General features: G+C 42.9%; 1 protein-coding gene and 1 long non-coding RNA gene across 4 annotated transcripts; both read left to right on the forward strand.

Annotated features, from left to right (window-relative positions):
- The first annotated feature begins 4573 nt into the window (after positions 1-4573).
- On the forward strand, positions 4574-8234 carry LOC135522579 (uncharacterized). 2 transcript variants are annotated; one of them, XR_010452706.1, is made up of 3 exons: positions 4574-4783; positions 6548-6827; positions 6978-8234. It is a non-coding gene; the product is annotated as an uncharacterized LOC135522579 (long non-coding RNA). The 2 variants fall into 2 exon arrangements; XR_010452705.1 differs by having other exon boundaries at positions 4574-4779.
- Positions 8235-8237: 3 nt separating this feature from the next.
- Positions 8238-22552, forward strand: LOC135522578 (zinc transporter ZIP12-like). 2 transcript variants are annotated; one of them, XM_064948975.1, is made up of 7 exons: positions 8238-9011; positions 9194-9245; positions 18609-18704; positions 19605-19680; positions 19863-20022; positions 20224-20399; positions 20634-22552. In XM_064948975.1, the coding sequence occupies exons 5-7, from the start codon at positions 19974-19976 to the stop codon at positions 20646-20648; spliced, it is 240 nt and encodes a 79-aa protein (XP_064805047.1). In that variant the 5' UTR covers positions 8238-9011; positions 9194-9245; positions 18609-18704; positions 19605-19680; positions 19863-19973; the 3' UTR covers positions 20649-22552. The 2 variants fall into 2 exon arrangements, 1 of the variants encoding a protein (XP_064805047.1); XR_010452704.1 differs by lacking the exon at positions 9194-9245.
- Positions 22553-23022: the final 470 nt, after the last annotated feature.

Below are 23022 nucleotides of genomic sequence, written 5' to 3' on the forward strand. Positions count from 1 at the left end.
AACGGGAGAGTGTATGTTCCGCAACACCTTGTACTTCAACAACCCCACCCACCAAACAACCACAGTGGGCACAAAGGGCCTGGTGGCGAACGTCGAGCAGAACGAAACAGCCATGATAGAAGACCAAGAACCACCAACAGGTGAAAACATTGTTGAGACGAGCTTTGGTATGAAACAAACTGTGGAGCACAACAAGAACAACAAGCATAGGCCTACCAACTCTGACCAACTCTAACATAAAACTGAGAGACTGCAACTAAATCTGAAAGCATGCATGTCTTTGTTCAATTTCTTGTTCTGTAAATAATGGGTGAACACTCGTGCATATCAGCATCATTTGTCAAGCATACAGTCCAGATTTACAGCTAAAATTGCTCTGATGCAACCTCTGCACAAACTGTAGAATCGACGACATTACAATATAAAACAAACCCTTTCTGTAATTCAGTTTAGTTTAATTGAGTCCTGTACAGATCGGTTTGGTGTGTAAAACGGAAGATCAAAATACAATCAATGTAATTTGCTTTGTTTTTGCAAAATTATAGTGTTAATAGATGTCCAAAAAGAGAGAGAAATAAAGTTTTGAATCATACTCTTACTCATACTTCTGACTTACAGTGCATGCTAAATCAATACATACTGAATCAACAGGTTTTTAATGGGTTAATGGAAATAAAATGGTCAGGTAGGGTTTAATATGACACACAGTATTAAGAAGTATATAATTGGACCTCAACTATAATGAAACACAGTGTCACGCCCTGGTCTATATTTATTATGTTATCTTCATTTATTGAGTCAGGCCAGGGTGTGACAGGGGTTTATTTGTAGTGTGTTTCGTCTTGGGGTTGTGTGGGGTGTACAGATTGGTCTATGGCTGCCTGAGGCGGTTCTCAATCAGTCAGGTGATTATCGTTGTCTCTGATTGGGAACCATATTTAGGTAGCCTGGGTTTCACTGTGTGTTTGTGGGTGATTGTTCCTGTCTCTGTGTTTGTTGCACCAGTCAGGGCTGTTTCAGTTTTCAATGTTTGTTGTTTTGTATTGTTCGTGTTTTTTTCATCATTAAAGACGGATCGAACGAACCACGCTGCATTTTGGTCCGATCCTTGTTCCACCTCTTCGTCAGAGGAGGAGTTGGAAGAAACCCGTTACAGAATCACCCACCACAAACGGACCAAGCAACGTGTCAACAGGCAGGAGCCACAGGAGAAGCAACAAAGGCAGCAACAGCGATCACAGGACTTCTGGACTTGGGAGGAGATATTGGACGGAAAAGGACCCTGGGCACAGCCTGGAGAATATCGCCGTCCCAAGGAAGAACTGGAGGCGTGGAAAGCGGAGAGGCGCTGGTATGAAGAGGCAGCGCGGCGACGGGTTGGAAGCCCGAGAGTCAGCCCCAAACATTTCTTGGGGGGAGGCTAACAGGGAGAATGGCTACGTCAGGTAGGAGACCTGCGCAAACTCCCTGTGCTTACCGGGGAGCTAGAGAGACCGGGCAGGCACCGTGTTATGCTGTGGTGCGCACGTTGTCTCCAGTGCGGGTGGATAGCCCGGTGCATTCTATTCCAGCTCCGCGTATCGGCCGGGCAAGATTGAGCGTCGAGCCAAATGCCATGAAGCCGGCTCTACGCATCTGGTCCCCAGTGCGTCTCCTTGGGCCAGCTTACATGGCACCAGCCTTACGCTCGGTATCCCCGTTTCGCCTGCATAACCCAGTGCGGGCTATTCCACCATGCCGCACTGGCAGAGCGACCGGGAGTATTCAACCAGGTAAGGTTGGGCAGGCTCGGTGCTCAAGAGCTCCAGTGCGCCTGCACGGTCCGGTCTACCCAGTACCACCTCCACACCCCAGCCCTCCGGTGGCAGCTCCCCGCACCAGGCTTCCTGTGCGTGTCCTCGGCCCAGTACCACCAGGTCCAGCACCACGATTCAGACCTACTGTGCGCCTCGCCTCTCCAGCGCTGTCGGAGCCTTCCTCCTGTCCTGTGCTGCTGGAGCCTCCCGCCTGTTTAGCGCTGCCAGAGCCTTCCGCCTCTACAGCGTTGCCGGAGACTCCTGCCCGTTTAGCGCAGCCAGAGCTGCCAGTCTGCATGGAGCAGCCAGAGCTGTCAGTCTGCATAGAGCAGCCAGAGCTGTCAGTCTGCATGGAGCAGCCAGAGATGTCAGGCTGCTTGGAGCAGCCAGAGCTGTCAGTCTGCATGGAGCTGCCAGTCTGCATGGAGCTGCCAGTCTGCAAGGAGCTGCCAGTCTGCAAGGAGCTGTCAGTCTGCATGGAGCATCCAGAGCTGTCAGTCTGCTTGGAGCAGCCAGAGCTGTCAGTCTGCATGAAGCTGCCAGTCTGCAAGGAGCTGCCAGTCTGCAAGGAGCTGCCAGTCTGCAAGGAGCTGTCAGTCTGCAAGGAGCTACCAGAGCTGTTAGTCTGCATGGAGCAGCCAGAGCTGTCAGTCTGCAAGAAGCCGCCAGAGCTGTCAATCTGCATGGAGCAGCCAGAGCCGCCAGTCAGCATGGAGCAGCCAAAGCCGCCAGTCAGCATGAAGCAGCCAGAGCTGCCAGTCAGCGTGGAGCAGCCAGAGCCGTCAGTCTGCCAGGATCCGCCAGTCAGCCAGACTCTTCCAGATCTGCCGGTCAGCCAGACTCTTCCAGATCTGCCGGTCAGCCAGACTCTTCCAGATCTGCCAGTCAGCCAGACTCTTCCAGATCTGCCGGTCAGCCAGACTCTTCCAGATCTGCCAGTCAACCAGACTCTTCCAGATCTGCCAGTCAACCAGACTCTTCCAGATCTGCCGGTCAGCCAGACTCTTCCAGATCTGCCAGTCAACCAGACTCTTCCAGATCTGCCAGTCAACCAGACTCTTCCAGATCTGCTAGTCAACCAGACTCTTCCAGATCTGCTAGTCAACCAGACTCTTCCAGATCCGCCAGTCAGCCAGGATCTGCCAGAACTGCCAGCCAGCCAGGATCTGCTGAATTCAACAACCTGGCTGGGCTTCCTCTCAGTGCTGGACTTCCTCTCAGTGCTGGGCTTCCTCTGTCCCGAGCTGCCTCTCTGTCCCGAGCTGCCCCTCTGTCCCGAGCTGCCCCTCTGTCCCGAGCTGCCCCTCTGTCCCGAGCTGCCCCTCAGTCCAGTGGGGTTCTGGGTGAGGACTACTAGGCCATGGTCGGCGGCGAGGGTGGACAATTCTAGGTCGTGAGGAGGGGGGAATAAGACATTCATAGAGTGGGGTCCACGTCCCGAACCGGAGCCGCCACCATGGACAGACGCCCACCCGGACCCTCCCTATTGTTTTGATGTGCGTCCGGGAGTCCGCACCTTAGGGGTGGGGGGGGTTCTGTCACGCCCTGGTCTACATTTATTATGTTATCTTCATTTATTGAGTCAGGCCAGGGTGTGACATGGGTTTATTTGTAGTGTGTTTCGTCTTGGGGTTGTGTGGGGTGTACAGATTGGTCTATGGCTGCCTGAGGCGGTTCTCAATCAGTCAGGTGATTATCGTTGTCTCTGATTGGGAACCATATTTAGGTAGCCTGGGTTTCACTGTGTGTTTGTGGGTGATTGTTCCTGTCTCAGTGTTTGTTGCACCAGTCAGGGCTGTTTCAGTTTTCGATGTTTGTTGTTTTGTATTGTTCGTGTTTTTTTCATCATTAAAGATGTATCGAACGAACCACGCTGCATTTTGGTCCGATCCTTGTTCCACCTCTTCGTCAGAGGAGGAGTTGGAAGAAACCCGTTACACACAGCTCCATCACTCCACAAAAAAGGGTTCTACCTTGAACAAAAAAGGGTTCTCCTATGGGGACAGACCCTTTTTTCTAAGCGTGTATGAGGCAGATTAAAGAAGCTTCTACACATACTGTATTTACTAGAACAGGAAGAGATGGAGAATGGTCAAATGAATGTTACCATGTCCAGCACAAAGAGTCTCAGAAAGGAGAGCAGTGTGAAATTGAATGTGTGCCCTTTCGGCTGTCTAAGGAGTGCAGTGTGGAGCGCAAGCTGTCCACGCCTGTCAACCCTGTCCAACAACATAAAAGAAACATGGTGCCTCAAAACCCACTCAGTCATTACTGTCAGCAGGTCCTAAACTACACACACCAGTTATGGTAACATCCTCTGAAAATATGAACAAACTTTATATCAAACACAGTCAGTCAGTCTGTCATTCAATCAATCAGTCACTGGCTCACTTACTCAGTCAGTCTATCTGTCTGTCAGTCAATCAGTCAGTCGCTTAGTCAGTCACTCACTCAGTTACATTCAGTTACATACAAAGCAAGTTCATCTGCAAATAAAATGTTGTACTGCATTACATAACAGCAGACTGCGGTGTATTCAGAGTGTGCCTACTGATTGCTCTGTGGCTCATAGGGGGGCTCCGGCTTGCAGGAATGAGCAGTTCTCGGAACAGTGCTCTCTCAGGTGTCAATCATTCAACCAGATCACCTCCAACCCTCCACTCTCCTCTGTCTACCCCTCCTTCAACCCTCTCCCTCTCTCTCGCCCAACCCCAGCTTGTGGTGTGCTGCTCTCAGTGCCCTCATATTTGAAAGGAAGCAAGTATCTCCATGGCAACCGGAGCCATTTAAGGCAGTGGCACTGGCAGCTAATCCTCAAGATATTACACAATTCTTACTTCTTCTCAATAAGAGGATTTTATCAATGCCCAAGAATTCTCTCCCAAACAACATAAACCCTTCCTCTCTATCCACCGGAGGAGGAAAAACAAACAAACAGCAGGTCTAGATACTACAGCTGCTGAAAGTTGGAGAGGGAACAACGGTAGGTAGGTCTCTTCATGTTCCATTTATTTCCAATTGTAGTTTTGGACGGGTATACAGTTTTTATATCATTTGAGTTTTACAGAAGTGTGTATTTGTCTGACATGCATGGTACATGGTGTGTGGGAGGATGTTGGAAAGACATTGGAGTCTTGTGCAAGTGTTCAGAGGTAGCGTTGGCGTACATGCACTTGTGCGTTTCATCTGTGGTGACTCAGGGATCATACAGCATAAATACTTTGTATGTTGATGTCTGGGGAGCTGCTACAGGCCTCTGGGACTGTTACACAGCATGTGGCTTCCTGTATTAGAAATCCTCCTATGCTCATGTTGTGGAGCTGCGGACTGAGGCACTGCATCTCAGTGCTAGAGGCATCACTACAGACACCCTGGTTCAATTCCAGGCTGTATCACAACCAGCTGTTATTGGGAGTCCCATAGGCTGTAATTGTAAATAAGGATTTGTTCTTAACTGACTTTCCTAGTTAAATAATAATAAAAAAAGAGGTATAGCCTCTGTGTTCCTATTATATGGCTTAACTCTCGAATCTGCAACATTCTCTGTAGCCCTCTGAGGAATGTTGTTGCTCAGATGTGAAGCCAGAAGTTTCGAAAAATCTGTCTGTCTGATCCTTAGTTAATAGCTCACACAGAGGGACGCTTTCACCAAAATATTACACAAGTTACTGCTTTGGGTATTCACTCAGGCAAGTTTCTCCGGCCATTTTGCACTTGTAACATTACCAACATACTCAAGCAGGCTCTGTCTATATGGACCAATTACTATATTCAAGCTCAAAGCCCTTCCCTCCATTCTCTCCCCCTATCCCCCTCTTTTTCTCCCCCTCTCACCCCCTATCCCTGTCCCCAGTTCTCTCTAACTTGCTTGCATTAATTCCTTTGTTGTGGAGGACTGGGGGGCCAGAGCTCTAGGCTGACTGGTCACCCCTCTGTGGTGGTGGCTAATTTGGATGAAGGGTGTCCTACCAGCCCTCTTGCCGGCCATCCTGAACTAGCCATCCTCTTGCCGGCTATCCTCCCTCAGCTTGGACACATTCTCTCTCCTTGCTTCTGGCCTCGCTAGGAGCACTCATTTTTTTTGCTCTCTCTTTCTCTGTCTGTCTTTCTGGCTCCTATCACTGCCTGATAAAACATCTCTCTTCCTCTCTGTCTTTCTTGAACTCTTCGCTGCACTCTCTCCTTCACACTGCTTTCCTCTCCTCAGCTGGGGGGGCTCAGCTGGGGCCATACATTTCTGGGGCCATCACGTTGCTCCTTCTACACCTGTGTAATTGACAATTAACCTGTAAGTCTATGTAGTTGGTTTTTGTTTGAATTGTTTACGTGTTCGCTATGCGGGTGAAATGATAAGACAAGCGGAACTACGTGGCTAATAACTGTTGTAACGGGGCTCATTATCGTAGCAACACACCTTTGGAGTGAAGGCAATCCCGCGCTGTGTTAGCTAAGTTTTTATGTCATCGGGTGTAGTCCGTAAAGGCTGAAGTGTGTATGTTAGGATGGTAACTTTATAATAATTAAGGAAGAAGTGTGAATTCATGCCAGGAATAATAATTGTGAATATTGATGTCTTCCCTTCTGTAATAAGCAGCCAATGAGGTATTTTTCCTTTATTCACGTGTTTAATCTGATACTGTTATAGCTCCGGCTAAACTGTTCATGAATGTAAGCACTTCAGAGTTATATCAAGCTAAGAAGTCACTTGTAAGACAAGAAGGTTGTAAGAGTGTGCTTAACTGTATTTTCAGGAGGTGATAATTCTGACTAGAACTACAGAATAAATCTGGCAGTTAAAATAAAGGAACGGTTGTGCTCGTGGTTACTGGAGGGAGCTTCAACTTGTGTCTGCTGGGGAGGATTGTGGAGGGCCAGGCCCAGGAACAGAGCCAGGAGGGGGGCTACCTGCAGACGGACAAAATGAACCTATCCCAGCTCCAGAGGAACCAGACAAGGGTTCAACTCTCCACTATCCTCCATGCTGTGCACTGTGAAGAGTGGACTGGGGGATCGCAGGAGCTCTATGACAGGGTAAGGCCTGGACATTTTTTTGACCTCAAACTGTTACTCTCTATCTGTTAAGGGTTTATATGCATAACCTACTAATTAGTGAAACTATGTAATAAGTAACATCATAACTTCTCTAAATCTTTAAAATAACGGATTGATTTGCACTTTCAGGTGCAAAGCTTGGAAAAGAGACCCGTAAACCGAGAATTGGAACCACACACCCATTCCACTGAATAGTAGGCTAGTGATTGCTTTGCGATGCTTGCAGTTAGCCACTGATTCCTTCTAAACCACTCATTGTTGAATTTGAGAATTCCAACTTGTTGTGTAATGTTTATGTCCAATGGCTGATGAGCACCGATACGTATTATCTATTATTTCTCTTCATTATTTCTCTTCATATCACAAGGATTAAAAAGGATTTGCCAGTAGATTGTCAACTTGATTCTTGATGATGACTGTAGCTAAGATTTTGAAAATATGACGTTGACATGATCAATAACTCTATGGCAGCACCCAAGGGACTTAAGTTTTTGAGCTCTACCCTTAGATTTGGCAGTGATGTAGTGTTCCTATGAATGACGGAACACTGAGACAATCACGGCACAACTAAAGAACATTACCAACCCCTACACTCTGTATTTTCCGCTGGCTACCCCAGTACCACAGAAAGTACTGAGCTAGGCTGAAACACCTGCATTTAGGAGCTGCCTTACTCAAGAAAGCAAAAAAGAGATCATGTTTTTATGGAGGCTTTATTAACTCAATGATTTTTAATATATATTTTTTTACATTGTTTGCAAACTGATATGTGACACGTATTAATGACAAAATAACATGCAAAACAGGCAAAACAATTTATTTTATTTTGGGCGGGGGGATTGATAAAAAAAATTGGGGCTCAAAACAGGCTCTGCCCCACCTGCCCTGAATGATGGGTCGCCACTGGATTATTTATATGCCCATTTTTGCCAATGATGACTAGCTGTGATGACATTTGTTATCAAGTCTGCATATGGGTGCAGAGCACGCACATTTCACTCTGCAAATTGGAGTGAAAATAGGCTTCCATAAAGTTGTTGAGCAATCTTGAACAGATTGCCAGGATATGGATTTCATCTGACTAATTTCTACTTGGGCTGTGAACCGTCAAACCTGAAGCTGGTGTGTTGTTGTAAGTAGCTACATTTTGTTTGCTGCTAGCTAGCTAGCTACATGTCATTATTTGAAAGGCTACGTTGCTATGATACAAGGCTATGGAACGCCTTTTGGGTCTTTTACATGCCAAAACGATACACTTCAAATAACACTCTGATGCGTCAAATAACACAATTCTATTATAGAATGTTATGTGTGATGAATTTGCACGTGCAAGCCAAGTTCCACCACTACTATCAGTAGCACTGTCAAAGCTGTACAAAAAGTCTGGCCACGAACGATGTGTTTACAATACCGAGTTGGTAATAAGGCATTATTTGTTCGACCACAATTTCTGGGGTACCTAGCTAGCAACAATACAACCAGCCTGAAAACAATAACCAGTAGAAACTGCAGACTGAATTGAGCCACATTTATTGTCAATCTATGTGTATTGGGGTGACAGGTAGCCTAGTGGTTCGAGCGTTGGGCCAGTAATCGAAAGGTTGCTGGATCAAATCCCCTGAGCTGCCAATTGTAAGATCCCTGCTAAATAATCAAGCAAACTAGCTAACCCCAAAAAAGACATCAACAATATTATTGTGTACAGTATTTTCTGTGCCAATAAAAAGAAGACATATCACCAAATAAGGAGGCAGTGGTCAGACACCAGTCCTGTTTCAGAGTAATGGAGCACATAACCACCATTGGAAGTGTAATCCGTGCTGTCTTGTATGTTGTAAGGAGATTCCCCCCGTCTATGGACTACTTCTGGGCCAGGGTGAGTCATGCTATGCTGGAACATGTCCCGTGTGAATTAGCTGTGATTCATAATCTCTGATTGGCTATGTTGAATCATGTATTTTTGTTGGCCTACATGACTGTATGGTGACAGTCTCTCTCTCTCTCTCCCTCTCTTTTTCTGTGATTGGAGCTGGGTTGGAGCCGTATGTCAGGCTCCTTCATGACCAGTGTCTGTGAGGAGGGGGGCCTGGAGCTGATCTACCAGCGCTGGCGAACACCTGAGAAGGGACAAAAGGTGACAACTAATAAGACAGGACATCACAGGTGATATCAGAATATCGGAATCAAAATCCAATTTTTTTTGCATGTACAGGAATTTGACTTGTTGAAATAGTGCTGCCACAATAAACAGATTTTACAGACAGACAATAAACTGCGTATATGGACACGATAACATCATTCTTTCAATATGTGTCACTCATTAACTTGATCAAATTTTTCTACAGATGGAGGACAGGAGAGAGGCTTTGGTCATAGAGTCCTCTGACTGAAAGACAGGTTGATACTGATGTCTGAATTTGGAAAGACCTTGTACTGAGCATTATACAAGACACATAACTTTTTGTCTTTTGTTATTGTTGAATAGAATGGTACTATCAATGGGGGGGAGGAGTGTGTATGGGACACCATACAGGAAGGTATGACATTGGCAAGGTAGCCCCAGCACCACCAGAAAGAAAATGTTGATAGGTTGTGAATGAAAAGAAAATATTAAAGAGAGGTGAAATATTTGCATATTGTTATATTAGCAGAACACTGAGACAGTACTTTGTGAAATATGGTTTATTCTACATGGAACTGTTACACTTGAAAGTTATCAAAACACTTTCTTTAAAATATCTACATACGTTAAGCAATTACATTCTTCTCATATTACTCTATAGGTCAGGGGTCTCCAACAGGTAGATCAAATCAAATGTTACTTGTCACATACACATGGATAGCAGATGGTTAGCAGATGTTAATGCGAGTGTAGCGAAATGCTTGTGTTTCTAGTTCCAACCATGCGGTAATATCTCACAAGCAATCTAACCTAACAATTTTACAACAACTACCTTATACACACAAGTGTAAAGGAATGAATACGAATATGTATATAAAAATATATGAATGGCCGAACGGCATAGGCATGGCGAAAGGCATAGGCAAGATGCAGTAGATGGTATAGAGTACACTATATACATATGAGATGAGTAATGTAGGGTATATAAACATTATATAAAGTGGCATTGTTTAAAGTGGCTGGTGATACATATAATTACATCAAGATGGCAAGATGCAGTAGATGGTATAGAGTACAGTATGTGCATATGAGATGAGCAATGTAGGGTATGTAAACATTATATAAAGTGCATTGTTCAAAGTGGCTAGTGATAAATTTATTACATACATTTTTCCATTATTAAAGTGGCTGGAGTTGAGTCAGTATGTTGGCAGCAGCCACTTACAATGGCTGTTTAACAGTCTGATGGCCTTGAGATAGGAGCTGTCTTTGAGTCTCTCGGTCCCCGCTTTGATGCACCTGTACTGACCTCGCCTTCTGGATGATAGCGGGGTGAACAGGCAGTGGCTCGGGTGGTTGTTGTCCTTGATGATCTTTTTGGCCTTCCTGTCACATCGGGTGGTGTAGGTGTCCTGGAGGGCAGGTAGTTTGCAACCGGTGATGCGTTTTGCAGACCTCACTACCCTCTGGAGAGCATTACGGTTATGGGCGGAGCAGCTGCCGTACACAAATAACAAGCAGCTCTCAGCCCACCTATGAGTAGTTCTCAGCCCACCTATGAGTTGCTCGCCAAACTATTCTGAAAGAGCATACACTTTCCATGTGTTACATCGCAAACTGCCATAAACACATCTCACAAATATCAGCCACTGCAAGCTCCCTGCTGCTATCCAATCAAAGCCACATTGACTCAAACCTACCCCTGGTTAAAAAGCCAAACGCAACAATATATCTGTCAATAAATACATTTACAGCAATATCGCCCCTGACTGTCAGTGTTGTGTTAATGGCAACTGTCTTGTGGGTAGACAGAAAAGCTTTCCCTAGAATTTTCTACAGAGTAGGCCTACCTGACAGAATGATAGTATGCTTATTTGTATCAATCCAGTCCACATTTGTTTTGCAAACTCTGCCATGATGATGTGTAGTAGAGAAATATTGCAAAGGGCAGATTGAGTGCAGGCAGAGGTTCGTAATCCAAGGTAGAGTCAATCAGGGACAGAACGGCAGGCAGACTCAGGGTCAGGACAGGCAGAAAGGTCAGATCCAGGAATCTCGAAAACAAGAACTAGAGAACTGGGAAACACGCTGTTAAGACCTGACAAAACAAGACAAACAGAAAACGCAGGTATAAATACACAGGGGATAATGGGGGAAAATGGGAGACACCATGTGGGGGGAGGAGACAAGCACAAGACAGGTGAAACTGATCAGGTTGTGACAAATATAGTCATCTTTGACTAGGTCCGCAATTAATGGGGAATTACAGTCAAAAAGCTAGAAATATATATATATTTTTAAGCTAGAAATGTTTTGCCATATTAGTATACTGTAGACATGACATCAGTCAAAACAACGCAAAACAAGACTGTGTTTGAATATTCAAACTAACCACACTAACTGTACAATTTGTGACTAAATTGAATATGTAGTATGGTTATTGGTGATAGTATGGATATAGTTGGTATGCCAAAAGTTCCTGGATGTCATACTACATTTACCAAATTCCAAAGTATACAAGCAGTGGACATGATTTCCCTGCTTTTAGGGCCCATAATGCAATTCTTCATAAAATGGGCGTGGCTTCACAAGAAAATGGTGGAAAATATGCCGCAGTAGTCTGACGAGAGCAGATAAAAATTCATTGCTTTAACAAATTATGACAAATGTAAAGAAAATGTTGAGCAATGTAATATATTAATTACATTTCAAATAATTTACGTCACACGTTATGTTGGCTGATGGATTTGTTAACTATGCTAGCCTTACGAACCGTGTAGCATATCATTACAGCAGTTGCTTGTATGTACCATTAGTTGGCTACTAATACATCGAACTTGCCAGTATGTTAATTTCTTACGGCTGAAATCCCGTTAACCTCTCTGGGATATTCGGGACGGTAGCATCCCACCCCGCCAACAGCCAGTGAAAGTGCAGGGTGCCAAATTCAAAACAACAAAAATCTCATAATTAAAATTCTTCAAGCATACAAGTATTTTACACCATTTTAAAGATCCAATTCTCGTTAATCCAACCACAGTGTCTGATTTCAAAAAGGCTTTACAGCGAAAGCACCACAAACGATTATGTTAGGTCACCACCAAGTCACAGAAAAACAGCCATTTTTTTCAGCCAAAGAGAGGAGTCACAAAAAGCAGAAATATAGATAAAATGAATTACTAACCTTTGATGATTAAATGAAGGTAAAATAAAAAAAGATGACACTCATAGGACTTCATGTTACACAATACATGTATGTTTTGTTCGATAAAGTGCATATTTATATCCAAAAATCTCATTTTACATTGGCGTGTTATGTTCAGTAGTTCCAAAACATGCAGTGATTTTGCAGAGAGCCAAGTCAATTTACAGAAATGCTCATAATAAACATCGATAAAAGATACAACTATTATAGATGGAACTTTAAACTTCTCCTTAATGCAACTGCTGTGTGAGATTTCAAAAAAACTTTACGGAAAAAGCATATCATTCAATAATCTGAGTACTGCGCTCAGAGACCAAACAAGCCAAAAAGATATCCGCCATATTGTGCAGTCAACAAAAGTCAGAAATAACATTATAAATATTCACTTACCTTTGATGATCTTCATCCGAATGCACTCCCAGGAATCCCAGTTCCACAATAAATGTTTGTTTTGTTCGATAAAGTCCATAATTTATGTCCAAATATCTCCTTTTTGTTTGCGCGTTTAGTTCACAAATCCAAATTCACAAGGCACAGGCACGTAGTTCAGACGACAGTTCCATTACAGTTCGTAGAAACATGTCAAACGATGTATAGAATCCATCTTTAGGATGTTTTATCATAAATCTTCAATAATATTCCAACCGGACAATTCCTTTGTCTTTAGAAAGGAAAAGGAACAGAGCTTGTGCTCACGGCCGCGCGCAAGACTGAGCTCAAGGAATTCTGCCAGACACCTGACTCAAACAGCTCTTATTCGTTCCCCCTTCACAGTAAAAGCCTGCAACAAGGTTCTAGAGACTATTGGCATCTAGTGGAAGCCTTAGGAAGTGCAATCAGACCAAATTTGACACTTTATATTGGATAGGCAAAGACTTGAAAAACCTACAAACCTCAGATTTCCCACTTCCTGGCAGGTTTTTGGCAGGTTTTTACCTGCCATATGAGTTCTGTTATACTCACAGACATCATTCAAACAGTTTTAGAAACGTCAGAGTGTTTTCTGTCCTAAACTAATAATATGCATATCTTAGCTTCTGGGCCTGAGTAGCAGGCAGTTTACTCTGGGCACCTTATTCATCCAAGCTACTCAATACTGCCCCCCAGCCATAAGAAGTTAACTATATGCTATCTAACTAACTACCCAACGTTTATTGACTTGGTTACGCTTAGCTAAGTGGTACAGTCATTGTGCGTTCTCAATGGACATTGTTAATAAAGTCGTACGATGTCTAGCTAGTAATTTGTTAGCTATGCTAGCAAGAAGTTGCATAGCAACAGCATCAACTTCCAGTAGATGCGCTAGTACACTATAGTATTAGTGTATACTCATTAAGTATGTAGTATACAGTATGTTCGTATGGGTATTTCGAACACAGCTCTGGTGCCAAGCACAAGATCAAAACAAGGCGAGTCAGTCAGGAGGGGAGAAGTCCTCAGCTTCAAAACATGTTTCTCTCCTTAGCAAAGCTAGCTTAGCTTATCTCGCTGTACTCAATACTGCACTTGTTTGTTATGATTAAATGGCAAAGACACAGACATAAAACCACATCCCCAAGATAACTCTTTTTTTGCCATCAATCATTCAGCATTTTTTAATGAGAATTGATGAAAAACTAGGCCTAATCAGGAAGTGCAGTCACCCTTTAATTAAGGGCTTGATCCCTGTGCAGCACTCATGCTGAGTGGCTTTAGAGGTCAGTCACACTGTGTGTTTTTGTGTGTGTGTGTGTGTGTGTGTGTGGGAAGCACAGAATGGCGTTCTCAGCTGAACAGGGGATTTAGAAATTAGGAAAGCAACTAATTAATTGAAAACAGACTCTTGTGACCCTGAAACATTTAGGTTTTATTCACCATTGAATTGCATTGAAAATATTTGCAAGGGTTAGTGCTTCGCCCACTCTCGCCCCTGTGGACTTATGTATGTTTTTTGCATGTGTCTGGCCAGGGCTGTATTCACACTAACACAAAGCCCCTAAATGGGTAAAAGAGGCCTATTATCAGATGATGAAGGGACGGAAAGAGAAAAAAATATATGTGAATTTAATTGCATTTCACAGGGGGACAGCACATTAGAGTACCTCTTAATTGACATCACCTCACAACAGAACAAATAATGTGACAAAGAACATGCCTTGGATATTTAGAACAAACTATTTTTAGTCCTTTAAAAAATGTCACTAAATGTAAATGTACATAATCCCCAAAAGGGGGGGTTCTAAACTGACACATGGAATTGTTTTACAAATTTGAAGATGAAGATGGATCTGTCAGAAGATGAGTGTAGCTGGTGCAGGTAGTCAGACGCAGGAGAGCAAAATGAGTGAGCAACATACTTTACTCAAAAAAATGAAAGCACAATGTAAAACAAATACTCTTGACCAATAACCAACGGTAAATATTACGCACGGATGAACACAGCACCCGTCTCAAAACCAGCCATCATGAACCAAACTGAACATGTAATTGGATAATGAAAACCAGGTGTGTAGAAAATAAAGACAAAACCAATGGAAAATGAAAGATGGATCAGCGATGTCTAGAAGACCGGTGACGTCGAACGCCGCTCGAACAAGGAGAGGGACCGACCTCGGCGGAAGTCGTGACAGGATCATTTAGCTATCTGATTTTGCTTCAGATCTGCCACCTGCGAACATTGGTGGATGCAGTGTATTGAGACGCATCCAACGCAAAACCCCCCAGATATCTCATTTGATTTATTTGATGATATTACTTAGATTGATGCACCGGTGCATCAATCAACTAAATCTTTTATATTTTTATCTGACCTTTCTAGTTAAAATTGTTATAAATTGCTGAGGTGTAGTCACTTTTGAGGACACAAGCTCAAGTACACGGTAAGTATGATACAAATGAATATATTAAATATTTCCTATTCAACAAAACAAAACAGGGTTCCCCAACTGGTGGGTGATTTTATTGGCAAATAAATGTTTTATTGATTTATTCTTGGACATAAAAGACAAATCATCTCCAAGGGATTTGAATTTGGGAAATTTGATCCAAAGTATTCCTACACATAATAGTGATATACAGTGTGGAGAACAAGTATTTGATACACTGCCGATTTTCCTACTTACAAAGCATGTAGAGGTCTGTAATTTTTATCATAAGTACACTTCAACTGTGAGAGACGGAATCTAAAACAAAAATCCAGAAAAATCACATTGTATGATTTTTAAGTAATTAATTTGCATTTTATTGCATGACATAAGTATTTGATACATCATAAAAGCAAAACTTAATATTTGGTACAGAAACCTTTGTTTGCAATTACAGACATCATACGTTTCCTGTAGTTCTTGACCAGGTTTGCACACAGGTTTGCACACACTGCAGCAGGGATTTTGGCCCACTCCTCCATACAGACCTTCTCCAGAACCTTCAGGTTTCGGGGCTGTCGCTGGGCAATACGGACATTCAGCTACCTCCAAAGATATTATATTGGGTTCAGGTCTGGAGACTGGCTAAGCAACTCCAGGACCTTGAGATGCTTCTTACGGAGCCACTCCTTAGTTGCCCTGGCTGTGTGTTTTGGGTCGTTGTCATGCTGGAAGACCCAGCCACAACCCATCTTCAATGCTCTTACTGAGGGAAGGAGGTTGTTGGCCAACATCTCGCGATACATGGCCCCATCCATCCTCCCCTCAATACGGTGCAGTCGTCCTGTCCCCTTTGCAGAAAAGCATCCCCAAAGATTGATGTTTCCACCTCCATGCTTCACGGCTGGGATGGTGTTCTTGGGGTTGTACTCATCCTTCTTCTTCCTCCAAACACGGCGAGTGGAGTTTAGACCAAAAAGCCATCAGACCACATGACCTTCTCCCATTCCTCCTCTGGATCATCCAGATGGTCATTGGCAAACTTCAGACGGGCCTGGACATGCGCTGGCTTGAGCAGGGGGACCTTGCGTTCGCTGCAGGATTTTAATCCATGACGGCGTAGTGTGTTACTAATGGTTTTCTTTAAGACTGTGGTCCCAGCTTTCTTCAGGTCATTGACCAGGTCCGGCCGTGTAGTTGTGGGCTGATCCCTCACCTTCCTCATGATCATTGATGCCCCACAAGGTGAGATCTTGTATGGAGCCTCAGACCGAGGGTGATTGACCGTCATCTTAAACTTCTTCCATTTTCTAATAATTGCGCCAACAGTTGTTGCCTTCTCACCAAGCTGCTTACCTATTGTTCTGTAGCCCATGCCAGCCTTGTGCAGGTCTACAATTTTATCCCTGATGTCCTTACACAGCTCTCTGGTCTTGGCCATTGTGGAAAGGTTGGAGTCTGTTTGATTGAGTGTGTGGACAGGTGTCTTTTATACAGCTAACGAGTTCAAACAGGTGCGGTTAATACAGGTAATGAGTGGAGAACAGGGGGGCTTCTTAAAGAAAAACTAACAGGTCTGTGAGAGCCGGAATACTTACTGGTTGGTAGGTGATCAAATACTTATGTTATGCAATAAAATGCTAATTAATTACTTAAAAATCATACAATGTGATTTTCTGGATTTTAGATACATTTTAGATTTTTAGATTCTGTCTCTCACAGTTGAAGTGTACCTATGATAAAAATTACAGACCTCTACATTCTTTGTAAGTAGGAAAACCTGCAAAATCGGCAGTGTATCAAATACTTGTTCTCCCCACTGTATGTGATCGTATACAAGGTTAAAAATTATTATTAGGTTTTAGTCAAATATATCTGTTCGGGCTTGTTGCAGTCAATTTGCAATCTACAAATTATTTTAAATTATGTTCTGGCCCCCTGATGTTCCGCTCCAGAAAAAATTGGCCCGCTGCTGAATTCAGTTGATGATCCCTGACACATATGCTTCCGAATATAGCATAATCAAATTATAAAATGGCTAATTATAAGGTTTCACCTTCCTTATAACAGTAAAATACATATTTGTATGTTTCGTGTTCGAGAAAATGTGCATATGTTCTGTGAACATCCCACAGAGCTTCCTGAATTCGTTAGGAACTCGCCTTTCATCTCATATTAATATTGTCTGTCTATGACAGAGTTTTTTTCTTTAAAATCTATTAATTATTTTAGATTAATTGCTAGAAATTGATCTCTGAATGTGCTACCGCGATGATAGCACTCTCTCCTGCTGCACTATGATGTAATGATCGGGTATGTGCTTTGTCAGTGGCTGTGATGTAGGTTTCAGCCAGGAGTTGATGGACAGTCAGAAGAACTGGTAGGAGGGACATCCCTGCTTCAAGTGGTGTCAGATTCCACATCCTATGTCACACAGGCTCAGAAAAAATACTCCTGTGTACTTGGGCATCAGGGCTATTGCTCAATGCAAGCCATTTCAATCGACGGTATCCACAAATAGATTTATAATCGTAGATGTCTGTCTGAACCAGTACCAAAATGAAGTCACATTTACTGATTTCTTATTAATCACTCTATCCATTTTAACGTACGACTGATCAGTTTAATCTGAATTAAAATGAGTAAACAGTAAATCCACTTGAGAAAGTCAATTGTACTGTAGTCATATCTGCCTGACTCATTTCGCAAGTTTCCAGGTAGGTTTTACAGTGACAAGAAAAAGTATGTGAACCCTTTGGAATTACCTGGATTTCGGTATGAATTAGCCATAACATTTGATCTGATCTTCATCTTAGTCACAACAATGGACACACACAGTGTGCTTAAACTAATAACGCATAAATTCATGTATTTATCTTGTCTATATTGAATACATCATTTAAACATTCACAGTGTAGGTTGGGAAAAAGTATGCGAACCTCTAGGCTAATGACTTTTCCAAAAGCTAATAATAATCCAATCAATGAGACGAGATTGGAGATGTTGGTTAGAGCTGCCCTGCCTTATAAAAAACACTCACAAAATTTGAGTTTGCTATTCACAAGAAGCATTGCCTGATGTGAACCATTCCTCGAACAAAAGAGATCTCAGAAACCTACGATTAAGAATTGTTGACTTGCGTAAAGCTAGAAAGGGTTACAAAAGTCTCTAAATGCCTTGATGTTCATCAGTCCACGGTAAGACAAATTCCACATCCTGTGGTAACTCAACAAAACACAAGAGGTAATAACTCCTTATAACAATAACTGTTTCACTCTTCAGCATGTCTATGTATGAACGTTTGCTTTGGAAATCCATCTAAGTCATTCATTACAGTTTGTCATGATGGTGCTTATCTGTGGGTTCCCATTGGCTCTGGCTGAGCACGGACTAAAGATGCATCACAAATGGCACCCTATTCCGTACTTAGTGCACTACTTTTGAGCCGATCCCAATGGGCCCCGATCAAACGTAGTGCACTATATAGGGAATAGGTTACCATTTGGGACACAGGCTGAGCTGACTGTGCAGGTGGCTGATGGCTCATTGCCACAGAGTGACTGGAGACTGAGTCTCTTTTTCTCCGGCAGGGTCACGGGGGCCTGGGCCATTCCCATGACCTTCCCCTGGAGCACAACTGCAATGGCCACTCACAAAGGGGCAAGTCCATCTCCACCATGCAGCTGGTGAGTCTGTTTGTCTCTATCTGGCACCCATACTCTACTCCAAATGTGCAATTGGCAGCTCTTAAAAGAAATGATGTTCAGTGACTGCATCAATGGAGGGCAGAATTATATGGTATTAACCCTATTTCACTTCCTCAAATGAAAGCAGAAATAGATAACTCAATTAAAGGTGCATCCTCACGCAAATGACTCTTTTTGGATTTGTTTGGAATTGTGAAAGGGAGGGTTTTTTAAAAAGCTTTTGAGGTTTGTGCTTTGAAGATGGCAGACTGCAGTGGTATGACTGTGTTCCTCTTCACATGATCACAATTAGAGATTATAAAAAAAATAACTATATATATATATATATATACTTACCTGGTTAAACACAATTGTTGTTACGACATGTGTCATATATACCAGCCCTCATTGTCACAGACAAGACAATCCTGGAGGAGGTTTGGAGTGGGAGTAGCAGTCTTGATCTGACAATGTGCTGTCCTCACTCTGCGGGGGTGCAAGGCTAATATAAAAGCACAGGAATTCAAAAGAGGTAGGCCTACAGGAGTCACAATTATTTTGGCAATACCTTTGAACAGTTTGAGCTTTGATGTAGACATCTACAGAGTGTTGCATTGCAGGGAAAGTGAAGAGTGGTGTGGGTGGGAGTAAATGTGAAACAGACTATTGTGCAGGAGACCTTGATGCTGCTGCTGAATCATTCAGGCCTTATGCAGATCGTGTAGGAGGAGATAGAGAAACTGAACAGTTTTGGTGAACTTCCCCTCGACTGTTTTTAATATAGGCAGGGGGAACTGTGGTCACTGATTTGCTGATTTTGGTATGGATGGGAGTAATTACGTGTAATTGTAATGATGTGTATTGAAAGGAAACACCCTATTAGTTGTCGCTCCCCCACAGGGAACGGTGGAGGACTTAGAATGCACAGAAATCCCATTAGAGGAGCCTGAACCAAGAACCCTTACACATCAGACAAGTAAGTTAGATAGATCCTCATCCTCCTTTTTCATTCATCTTCACTCATTGTCCCACAGTTCTCTCCCTGTTTAATTTGATCCTGTTCTGTTTAGTTCTGTCCATTGTGCTGTGTGTAATTACTGGACTAGGAAGCGTAGAGGATGAGCCGCCACACAAACAGGCTTTTTTTTGTGTTCCCAGGACAGGGTTTTCCTTTCCTGGCTGTGATGGTTATCGTGGGAGACAGCCTCCATAACTTTGCTGATGGCCTAGTGGTGGGGGGCGGCCTTCTCCTCATCCGCCGAGACGGGCATGGCGACCACCATAGCCATCCTCTACCATGAAATCCCTCATGAAATTGGTGAGGTCACAAGTAACAGAGCAACGGCTCAAAGGTCAAAGGTTGTTGGTATGGGGTGGCAGTGTTGTTGTTCTTATCTGGGTCCCTTTGTCAAACCAAACCAGACATGACATGAGTAATTTGTGTCCCAGTTGCGAAGAACTGAAAATGCTGGTCCCAAATGACCTTAAATAGCATATTCTTCTTCTTTCTCTATCCCAGGTGACTTTGCTGTGTTGCTCAGCTCAGGTCTCTCTGTGAGGAATGCAGTGATGATGAACTTACTTCGTGCTCTGACGGCCTTCGTCGGCCTCTTCGTCTCCTCAGAACCAGAGATCCAGCAGTGGATCTTTACGGTTACCACAGGGATCTTCCTCTATCTGCCACTGGTAGAGATGGTGAGACTGGGCCACTGCTGTTCTTAGTAAAAACACAGTGATAGGTAGGGACTGGAGTTTGACCAGACCGTGTGTCCCCCTGATCAGTCAGCTCACAGTCAAGAACATTTTCTGGCCCTATTGATAGGTAATATATTGTTACAATTCACAGGTTACTTGGGATAGAGAGATGTGCCCACTACTCGAACTCCCAAACACTAATTTCTCTCTCTTCCTCCCCTTTCTCTCTTTCAGCACTCTTTCGTGTGAAGACCAACAGGCCCTGTCTCATGTTCCTTCTGCAGAACCTTGGCCTATGGTATCTGCCATACAATATGTGTAATTGATGGCAATGTTGACGGTACTTTCTGGTCTTGCTTTTTATCATTATCTTGTTGATTACTATATTGTTTACTGCTACTTGTCATAATTGTGTAAGTATTACACTAGATGAAGGCATTGCACTGCCTATATGAAACGCCACAAGGCATTTTATGCAAGCGATAGCGATATTAAAGTAAGGTGAATAATAGCAGTGACAATCAAATGTAATTTTTGATCCAGTGGTTCGGCACGTGTGTTAGAGCTGGATGAATCCACGTTTGTTTAAATCAGATGCCTGCATGTGAGCTTCTGGACATGCACACATTTTCTATGTGATGATTTATTTTGTTTGACATACTGTGTATCATAGGGCACATAGCTAGCTTACAGTATGTCTGGCACACCTACAGTCAGGTCCATAAGTATCATCCTTGATTTTTCTTTTTAAATGAGCAGAAAATACTGTATAATATAAATTATAAAAAATACTGAGATATATTGTATTAAAAAATAAAGGAAATTATGTTATTTTAAACTAATACAATTGCTCCGAGAAAGGGAGTTTGTTTAACAAGTAATTTAAAAAAAAAACGTTAAAGAAAAGAAAAACATTTCAGTCACCAGATCTCAACTCAATTGAACATTTATGGGAGATTCTGGAGTGGCACCTGAGACAGCGTTTACCAACACCATCAACAAAACACCAAATGATGGAATCCCTCCAATAGAGTTCGAGGCACTCTCACGGTGCATTGAATCTGTTCTGGCTTGTGGTGGCCCAAGGCCCTATTAATATGCTTTATGTTGGTGTTTCCTTTATTTTAGCAGGTAGTGCAATCGGAAAGAATTCAGACCCCTTGACTTTTTCGTTTTTTCCCCCCCTAATCAATTTACACACAATACCCCATAAAGACAAAGCAAAAACCGAATTTTAGAAATGTTTGCTAATTGTTTTTGGGAAATATCACATTTACGTAAGCACTTCGTTAAAGCACCTTCGGCAGCGATTCCAGTCCTGAGTCTTCTTGGGTATGACGCTACAAGCTTGGCACACCTGTATTTGGGGAGTTTCTCCCATTCTTCATTGCAGATCCTCTCAAGCTCTGCCAGGTGGGATGGGGAGCGTTGCTGCACAGCTATTTTAAGGTCTCTCCAGAGATGTTAGATCGGGTTCAAGTCCGGGATCTGGCTGGGCCACTCAAGGACATTCAGAGACTTGTCCCGAAGCCACTCCTGCATTGTCTTGGCTATGTGCTTAGGGTCGTTGTCCTGTTGGAAGGTGAACCTTCGCCCCATTCTGAGATCCTGAGCAATCTGGAGCAGGTTTTCATCAAGGACCTCTCTGTTTTGCTCTGTTCATATTTGGTCTGGGCTGATAAATCCACACTCAACAAGTTGGAGACTCCATAGGGATCCTGGCCACATACTGCTGTACTGCACTCCCTCTTTCTAAGGCCAGAGTGGGTCTAGAGAAAGAGGTGGAGGAAGAGGTATAAGAGGGGCATATGAGGGACAAAGAAAGAATAAGATAAACCTACTGTATACAAAATAGTAACTTATACTATATTAATGAGACAATTGATGCATTTGTGATCCTGAATCTACTGTACTGTATGATGCCACAACTATGATTCAATTTTATACAAGATCAAGTTTATATACAATTCTGATGAGATGGTCTCTGGAATTCTTAGTTCTACATCATCCATTTTTGGATTTATAAATTATTCATATATACCCATTGATTCTTGAAGAATAATGTCTTACAAATGCCTCATGAGCTTAGTTAAACTCCATCAGAACCCAAAATAAAAACTTGTTTTACTCCAATGTCTGTAAACGCTATTAATGTAAACAACCACCGTATAGCTTCACAGCATGGTTAAACTATAATCATGGATGGTCAGTCCTTGCATCCATGTCCTTACATCCAAGGACATTTCTAAGTGACCCCAAACGTTTGAACGGTAGTGTATGTCTATGAATTTGAGAGTGGTTACATTTCTTAAGGCGCATCCCTTGGCTTTTTACCAAAACACAGGCTGGGTGACGGCTTTGTTGTTGTTTCAATTAAGGATTCTAGCTTTAAAGAGCGACTACTTTAAAAAGCAACAAATCCCTTTGAAAATGGCCTATGTGTCATCGATATGAGTCAGTAACAGATATTCTAGTGCCAAAATTGACTACAAAGTGTAAATAGGATAATTATAGTCATAAAGTTGAACTGTAACTTGAACTGCTTATCGTTAAACCGTCTTTGGTGTGCTTATCAATGCACAAGGACTTTTTTCCCACTCGTATCAATATTATTTTGATTATT

The sequence above is a fragment of the Oncorhynchus masou genome, chromosome 30 (genome assembly GCF_036934945.1).
Source record: "Oncorhynchus masou masou isolate Uvic2021 chromosome 30, UVic_Omas_1.1, whole genome shotgun sequence".
Lineage (NCBI taxonomy): Eukaryota > Metazoa > Chordata > Actinopteri > Salmoniformes > Salmonidae > Oncorhynchus > Oncorhynchus masou.

Excerpts from the sequence above, each read along its gene's own strand:
- LOC135522578 (XM_064948975.1), top strand. The coding sequence starts at position 19,974 with ATGGCGACCACCATAGCCATCCTCTACCATGAAATCCCTCATGAAATT. Across the intron at positions 20,023-20,223 it reads TGAAATCCCTCATGAAATTG|GTGACTTTGCTGTGTTGCTC; the intron begins GTGAGGTCACAA and ends TCTCTATCCCAG.